Source organism: Phalangium opilio, unplaced genomic scaffold, assembly GCF_054372755.1.
Source record: "Phalangium opilio isolate 3A_F unplaced genomic scaffold, DU_Popi_V2 ptg000390l_1, whole genome shotgun sequence".
Classification (NCBI taxonomy): Eukaryota; Metazoa; Arthropoda; class Arachnida; order Opiliones; family Phalangiidae; genus Phalangium; species Phalangium opilio.
In genome coordinates this window covers 9,258,688-9,267,186 of record NW_028324234.1, presented here as the reverse complement: position 1 = coordinate 9,267,186, position 8,499 = coordinate 9,258,688, and the positions used below count along the sequence as shown (strand labels likewise).

General features: G+C 38.4%; 1 protein-coding gene across 1 annotated transcript; it reads left to right on the top strand.

The window, feature by feature from the left end:
* The first annotated feature begins 851 nt into the window (after positions 1-851).
* LOC149597103 (transcription factor Adf-1-like) lies at positions 852-1,305 on the top strand. Its single transcript, XM_089861445.1, has 2 exons — positions 852-1,053; positions 1,127-1,305. The coding sequence occupies exons 1-2, from the start codon at positions 852-854 to the stop codon at positions 1,303-1,305; spliced, it is 381 nt and encodes a 126-aa protein (XP_089717571.1).
* The last annotated feature ends 7,194 nt before the right edge of the window (positions 1,306-8,499 follow it).

Sequence of the window (8,499 nt, the reverse complement as noted above, 5' to 3'; positions counted from 1 at the left end):
AGAAAGGCTACAACGTTTTATTGTTTTTGACGTCACACACGCGAGATGGTGCCACTCTCTCCGCTATGAAAGCATGGACAGAGCTCGAGACGCGTATAGCTTGCCCGCGCTTTTTTCCTCAACGTCATAGTGATGTCATAAACCTACCGAACAAGCTGACAAGACAAAATGATTTATATATCGAAACTGAGTTTTCGTGATTTTCCAATGGTTTTTAAAATATAAACTTTGGTTCAATTATATTAAAAACTTTTTAATTTGAAAGTAGACTTGAAAGTGTAATATAATACCACTTTCGTGCTAAAATATGATATGAAATTTTAAATTCTTATACCCTTTAATTATATTTATTTAAATATTTAAGAATAACTGGAAACTCAAAACACTTTCTTCAAAACTTTGACATGAAATTTGAAATTGTTAAGCCTTTGCGTGGGTAATTTTAAATCTCGGGTACAAAACAAAACCAAACCTAACCTATTCTAAAGGTTGTTGCACACTAGGCTGTTTCTCGTGTCGGCAACGGTTGCCGCTAGTAAATCCGTTGCTGCTATAGGCAACTCGTATCGCACACATGAAGTAAAAAACTATGCTCGCGTCGCCGATCTGGCGCTCGGACCAAAAACCTGTTCTGTCCCGAGTTCAGCTAGCCCCAACTTTTTGCCGCTCCTCTTGGCAACCGCTCTGACGTCAAGGCATACCTCACTTTTTCAACCAATTGGAGCCGGGTCCTACGGAATTTTTTCTATTGCTCCTCGTTTGAAAAAATGAAACCTCGCTTTGATTTTTTCTCACTTTCTTCTGAAGTTTTGAAGGAGTTGTTTTTATTTCATAGCTTTCTTTCGTGAAAAATGGCAGAGCATGATATCATGTCTATAATTTTAGAAAATGAGGGAAATAAATTAGATAAAACGGAATTAGATGGCGACGAGAAACTAATTAATTTAATTAAACAAAAAAGATTTTTAGTGGATTGTGCTTTAAATACTTTTAAAGATAGGCAAATGAAAAGTAATGGATGGGAAGAGGTTGCGGAAAAAATGGGAAAAACAGGTATGTGCACAACAAAAACATAACAGCTATACCAGAAAATTACAGCAAAATAATGAAATTATAATTTTTGCAGCTGATTTCTGTCAAAAACGGTGGAAATCGTTAAGAACTAGATTTGGACGGGAGGTAAAATGTTTGAAATTACCTAGTGGGTCCGGATCAAAAGGAAAAGAGAAAAAGCCCTGGCCTATTTTGCAGCACATGATGTTTTATAAAGATTTAATGATTGACAAAGAGCAAAGTTTCCATTGATAATTTGGTAAGAACATTCAGTAATTATGTATTTATTTTTAGAACTTCTAGTAATCTGAGGATGGAAGAAAATGTTATGGGGCAATCACAGTCAACAGAGAACTAGGTGGAAATCCATCCCCGCCCTTCAACACCTACTGGTTGTTCTGGTTATAAGCCACGATACACGAAAAGTTTCGAAATGTAAATAAACGGATGCGCGCGCATTCACGTTCACAAGCATTCGGTACCAACGCTTTTACCCAGTGCGCGAGTACTCTATAAGATCGCCAGAACCGACGCGAAATCTTCCCGACGCCGATGCCGAAATATTTCCTCCCCCAAAATTTGTTTTTGATGCTAGTAACAGCGTCACGTTTTTTTCCTCTAGTGTGCGACAACCTTAAGCCTATCGCACTGCGAACACTCGATCTATTCAAATCTCTACACTTGATCCCTAAGTTGATATTTTCAAATCTCGCGCCAAAGCGGAAATGCGATCGGAAATCCTGCTGTCTGTCCAAAATGTTTGTTAAAGAGACTCTAGTCGAACTCGGGATGAAGCCAATTAACTAATACAGATTTTAAATAAACCACATATTTTAAATTAAGCATAATTTAAGTGGGCTTTGCTTGTCTCCGCAACGCAACATACGGATAATAAGAAAACTTGGTAAGAACTATTTGTAAATATAAGTTATAAGATGAATATTAAGCCTCGGATCTCTATTTACAGTCGATATGCATCATTTCACCTATAAAATAAATTCAACTTACTATTTAAGACGAAGTGTATCTTTAAAACCATTCCGGAGGAGAATTAAAATGCTAAGACTGGTTTACACGTGGTGGTGGTTTGAAATATCTAGATACGTGAATAGACACGGCAATAAACAAGAACCAATAAGAAATCTGGAATCTTTTATCGATAAGATATGTTTCCGAGTGGTAGGAAAACTTCCAGATAGTAAACTAGAACCTAAACTAGAACCATTTATCGATAAGATATCTTTCCACGTGGTGGGGGTAAACTAGAACCGAAACAAGAACTGTTTATCAATATATTTCCACATGGCAGGGGGTAAACCAGAACCGATAACCGATATCACTCACGCTATTTCCAAACTTATCGATGTCTTCATCGGAACTAGAAATCTTATCGGGTTTATCGATGTCTTCATCGAAACTAGAAATCTTATCGGGCTTATCAAAGGTCTCCGGTTTATCATGTATAAAAACTCGTGCACGTGGTGATATGATCATTTTACGGCTAACCAAACTCTCTCCAGCAACTAAAGTACCACAGCAGCGGAAATCAGCAACTATAGTCCCGGAGGAAACTCTACGTTATAATGTAAGTACACTCTCTGGAGTTTTAAATTTCTTAGTTTGTAATTATATACATATAGTGCATGACCATAGTAATTTAAATTACTTAAATTAATGTATATTAAACTATGTTTTATTTCTATAATTATAGGGACACCTCCAATATTTTCGAAATCTCATCGACAAAGTTAGTCTCGGTTACCCCTGACTGTAAGGTTAGACTAGGACTAACAGACTGTACAATGGGGATCACATTGACGGAGGTGGAATATTATAAACTCCATGGAATGCGGGAACGGGTTACCCACTAGTTTCTGAATGACGATGCTACACCGTCATCTATGATCTTTCAGGAGTCAAACCTGAAGCGTATCGAGCTGAAGATGTACCAAGATTGGTAAGTTCTCAACATTCGTGAAATGAAGGCTGGCAGAGGGTTAAACTATGGAACTCTATACCCTACGAGGAACGGGTTCACAATTGGAGCCACACTTTGGAAGAAACTTTTGGAGAAGCACGATCAAGTGGTAACATTTTTAAACGCAGCTAAACGAGTGTCCACTGAGGTTAAAAGCATAGTTAATCAGCAACTGACTAAATATATTAAAGAGGCTTGCAATGGTTGTATTATATCCCACGGATCTCAGCTACAGCATGAGTGTGTGACTATGGACTGGGCTGAACGCGTGAATATTCACTATGAAAATGCTGTTAATAATTTGCATATTAATTTAATTACTCAATTGTTTCATAATTCAACATTTCTTAGTTTGGATTTTTGTAAAAGAATTGCTACAATAGTAGTATGTAATTCAAAACTTGATTTGTGAATAAAACTGGAAAACTATTTAATTCTTGTCATTTAGACACCTAAGTATGTTTAAATCAGGCTGACTTAATTATTTTTGGGTTTTTCTCCGTATTAATGAAAATTAAATAGGTTAGTTAAAATTAGGCTTATTTAATTATTTGTAAGTTTTAAACCCCCCTCCCCCATAATAGTGAAATTTCTATTTCAAAGTATTTACCCATAGATAGTATGGGGTCATAAAGGTCCTGAACCCTAGATATAATAATCATCAGTGCTTGGGAAATATAAATGGGAATTGCTTTATTTAAACAATAAACCAAAACCAGGGAGCAATACTCGGGTTTGGTGAACTTTAGTAGGGTCAAGACAGAGATTAGAATAGTATAAATAGCCGGGAATTTTATACATCAATACCATTCCTCAGCTAATCCCTAACAGAATACCTCCAGACTCTGAGAGATTCCTCCAGATAGTAAGTTCTTAGTTTATTTTCTCTAAAGTTAAACTAGTCATAATGGTTATGTGCGATGTTTGCGGCGCTAAATATGCTAAGAATTGTAGTCGTCTAAGACATAAACGCTAAAAACATGAGAAACTTAGTTTTCCATGTTCGGTTTGCTTGCAAACGTTTACAAGACGTGATAATTTAAAAAATCACGTAGATAGAAAACATAGTGTAGTAGTGTCTGAAGCAGGGAGTAGTTGCATCTCACGATCGAAGCGTGGAGCTGACGATGATAGAGATGTCCTAGTTAAAAGGTCTAAGCTCTCTACATCGGAACCCTCCACGTCCGCCGCGGAACAACCAGTAGCTGTCCAAAATGATTCCCTGCCTGCCTTGAGTACCCAAGAAAATACCGAACTTCATAAATTCATGGATGGAATTACCGAACAAGACCCGCAATTCACCCTGGACCTCCTCAGCACCCAAGAAAATGCCGACATTCATAAATTCATGGATGCATCCGAACAAGACCCGGAACCCTCCTTGGACCCCCTGAGCACTCAGGAAAACGCTGATCTCCACGCTTTCATGGATAATTTCGAGGAAGCGGAAGAGGCTCAACGGCAAGATCCGATCATCGCTACCCCGACAAACAACCCCGTCCTCGACGTGATAGAGCAATTGGAAGTTTTAGGACACGCGATTTTCTTCTATTATAAAATCTTAACTTGACCATTTAAGAGTGTATTTAACTTTCGGCTCACTCTGAACCGTTGACGTCTCTTCATTTCAGACACGAAAATCAAAACCTAAAGTTTACTTCACCTCAGGCCTCAATTATTTATTCTTTGTTTCACTAAGCCTGAGGATAATACTTGATATACCCGCCGGAGTCTAGGTCTTAGCTTTCTTCTAGAAATCACTAAACCAAGGATTATTCTATATACAGATGTAGTATAGCTTAAGTAATATATAAACAGCCATTTTAAATAACTATATTAAAAAAATCTTTGGAATATAAAAATGAAACAGAGCTTTAAAGCTACAAAAGTACTAAATGCATCATAATTAGAAAAAATATTTCCACATATTCACTTTATATTATGGAAAAAGTGAATATTTAAGGTTCTGTAGGATTTCTTTACACATGAAAACAAGGCAAACTTCTAACGCAGCGCACTAGTGTAACTACGGACGGATACACCGCGACAAACACACACACAGCTTTTTATTTCATTCCGTATTAATTTTGAGTTTAGACACAAGATTATCTTAAATACTAAAACAAGATTATCTAAAATATTAAAATAAATATAATTAATATTTAATATTTTCTTCGTTAGATGTTCGCCTTATTGAGCGTTACATCGTTTTAAAAAAGAACAATTAAACATTCTTGAGAGACTTGACTAATATTGACGTTTGAAATGAAGCATACTCCTTTTGCTTAACCTTACTCAAATAGGTAGTATACAGGGTGTTTCTGGAAAGTCTGGCACAAATTAACAGGCATGTTCCTTGGGTCAAAAGGAGTCCGAAAGGTCCTATGACGTTTTGGGGTAGAGCGCTCCGTTGCGACGTTATGGGCTCTCAAAAGTAGGCCGAAAAACAAGGAGATTTTGCACAATTACAGCACTAGTATTGTGGTTTTGACCCAATTGTTTTCGATTATTGAGCATAAGGCAATGATCGAAATAAGTTCAAACCTATTGGAAGACCGTGAACGTGTTAAACGGCCAAAAGCGTTAATCCCTTTGTTTTTATTAATGATTGTAATTAAAGGTAAGGAAAGTAGCTCAGATATCGGTTACTTGTTTGTTCAGATAGACTGGTAACTGACCAGTCTTTTATTCTTTTTTTCAATAAGACACATTACTTTTACAATAATTCGAATGAACCCCTTAAATTTTACAATAAATGGAATCGATTCCATTAAATTTACAATAATTTGAATCGAACCCATTACATTTACAATAATTCGAATCGAACCCCATTACTTTTACAATAATTCGAATCGAACCCAATTACATTGTTCTACAAAAATTGTTCAAAATGGGCAGCATCAACTTTTAAGCAAACTTGCGCGCGTCGTTTGAAAGATTCAGGAACACGTTCGAAGATTCCTGGCATGTTACGGATGCTATCACATCCATCAATTATCCTTTGTCGTAAGTCTTCGACATCGCGAACTTCACTTCGGTATACCAAGTCCTTGAGATGGCACCAAAGAAAAAAATCGCATGGGTTGAGATCGGGAGATCTTGCTGGCCACGCAACAGTTCCGCCTCGACCTATCCACCTCCGGGGAAACGCGACATCAAGATATGCTCTAACTTGAAGACTAAATTGGGGCGATGCGCCATCTTGCATGAACCACATTATTTGTCGCAGTCGTAACGGTACGTCTTCTAAAAGCTCCGGTAAATTGTCACGCAGAAAGGACAAGTACGCCTCCCCATTTAGCCTCGGTTGCAAAAAGTTAGGCCCAATTAAATGATCTGCTACAATTCCGCACCAGACGTTCAAACTAAACTGAACTTGATGTTTCATGACAGTGGTTGCGTGCGGGTTTTGTTGCTTCCACTCGTGATAGTTATGCAAATTAAGTATCCCGTCACGCTAGAAATTGGCCTCGTTGGAAAATAGCAAAGGACGCGGAAAGTCTAAGTCATTTACCCGTGCCACAAACCACTGGCAGAAATCGACCCGTCTCGGATAATCAGCTTCGTTTATAGCTTGTACCTTTTGCAAATGGTATGGGTGTAAATGATGTCCTCGAAGGATTTTCCAGACGATTACATGGTTAACGCACAATTGCCGCCCGACGTTCCTGGTACTGGTTGTTGGTCATCTTCGAAAATTGTCAAAACGGTGTCCTCTACATCCTCGGGAACAATCGCCGCACGAGGTTCAGGTCCCGACGGTTGAAGTTTCCCGGTTTCTCTCAAGCGTCTGTCGATTGCCGTAAATGTTTGTCGATTGGGAACTTGTCGTTGAGGAAAGTGCTCCTGGTACAAGCGCCGAGCTTCCACCGCATTTCCCCGAGCCAGTCCATACATAAGATGGATATCTGAGTACTTTGCATTCGTGAAGTAGACCATGATTAGTTCCAGATAAGCTTCCAAATGTGCACGTACGCCATGAAGCACGTTAAGGTAGACACATTTAAGCCGTCTGTAAAAAACCTACAACTTCTGACGTTGAAAACTACCCTAATGTTTAGACCAACACAGCATAATTGGTTTTTAACGGAGGTGGATAGGTCGAGGCGGAACTGATGCTAAGCCAGCAAGATCTCCCGATCTCAACCCATGCGATTTTTTTGTCTGGGGCCATCTCAAGGACTTGGTATACCGAAGTGAAATTCGCAATGTCGAAGACTTACGACAAAGGATAATTGATGGATGTGATAGCATCCGTAACACGCCAGGAATCTTCGAACGTGTTCGTGAATCTTTCAAACGACGCGCGCAAGTTTTCTTAAACGTTGATGGTGCCCATTTTAAACAATTTTTGTAGAACAATGTAGTTGGGTTTCATTCGAATTATTGTAAAAGTAATGGGGTTCGATTCGAATTATTGTAAAAGTAATGGGGTTCGATTCGAATTATTGTAAAAGTAATGGGGTTCGATTCGAATTATTGTAAAAGTAATGGGGTTCGATTCGAATTATTGTAAAAGTAATGGGGTTCGATTCGAATTATTGTAAATGTAATGGGTTCGATTCAAATTATTGTAAAATTAATGGAATCGATTCGATTTATTGTATAATTTAAGGGGTTCATTCGAATTATTGTAAAATTTAAGGTGTTCATTCGAATTATTGTAAAAGTAATGTGTCTAATTGAAAAAAAGAATAAAAGACTGGTCAGTTACCAGTACATCTGAACAAACAAGTAACCGATATCTGAGCTACTTTCCTTACCTTTAATTACAATCATTAATAAAAACCAAGGGATTAACGCTTTTGGCCATTTAACACGTTCACGGTCTTCCACTAGGTTTGAACTTATTTCGATCATTGCCTTATGCTCAATAATCGAAAACAATTGGGTCAAAACCACAATACTAGTGCTATAATTTTGCAAAATCCCCTTGTTTTTCGGCCTACTTTTGAGAGCCCATAACGTCGCAACGAAGCGCTTTACCCTAAAACGTCATAGGACCTTTCGGACTCCTTTTGACCCAAGGAACATGCCTGTTAATTTGTGCCAGACTTTCCAGAAACACCCTGTATAAACGATTCGAATCGCAGCTGTAGATAAGAACATGGCAATTGTGGAACCTTTGGAAGAAGACCCCGCCATTGGAAGGCTAGGCGTTTCTCGTAACCCTAGCCGATCGCCGCGTCCATCTTAACCTTAATGATGATGGATTAGAAACCAGTATGTACAGACTGGCGTCCATGTGGAATGGACAAAGAATAGAAGATGGTGGTGTTTAGAAGCCAGTAAGTACAGACTGGTTTCCATGTGGGGTGGACAAATGAAGAGTTGTTAGACAGGCAATGGAGTAATAGCCATTGCAAGTGGAATATATTTTTCCAAATTTCCGGGAACTGTCAATGCGGTCCGGAATTAGAGAACACGTTTGCTCCGATTTTCAAACTGCGAACACAGTCCCCTGGGGT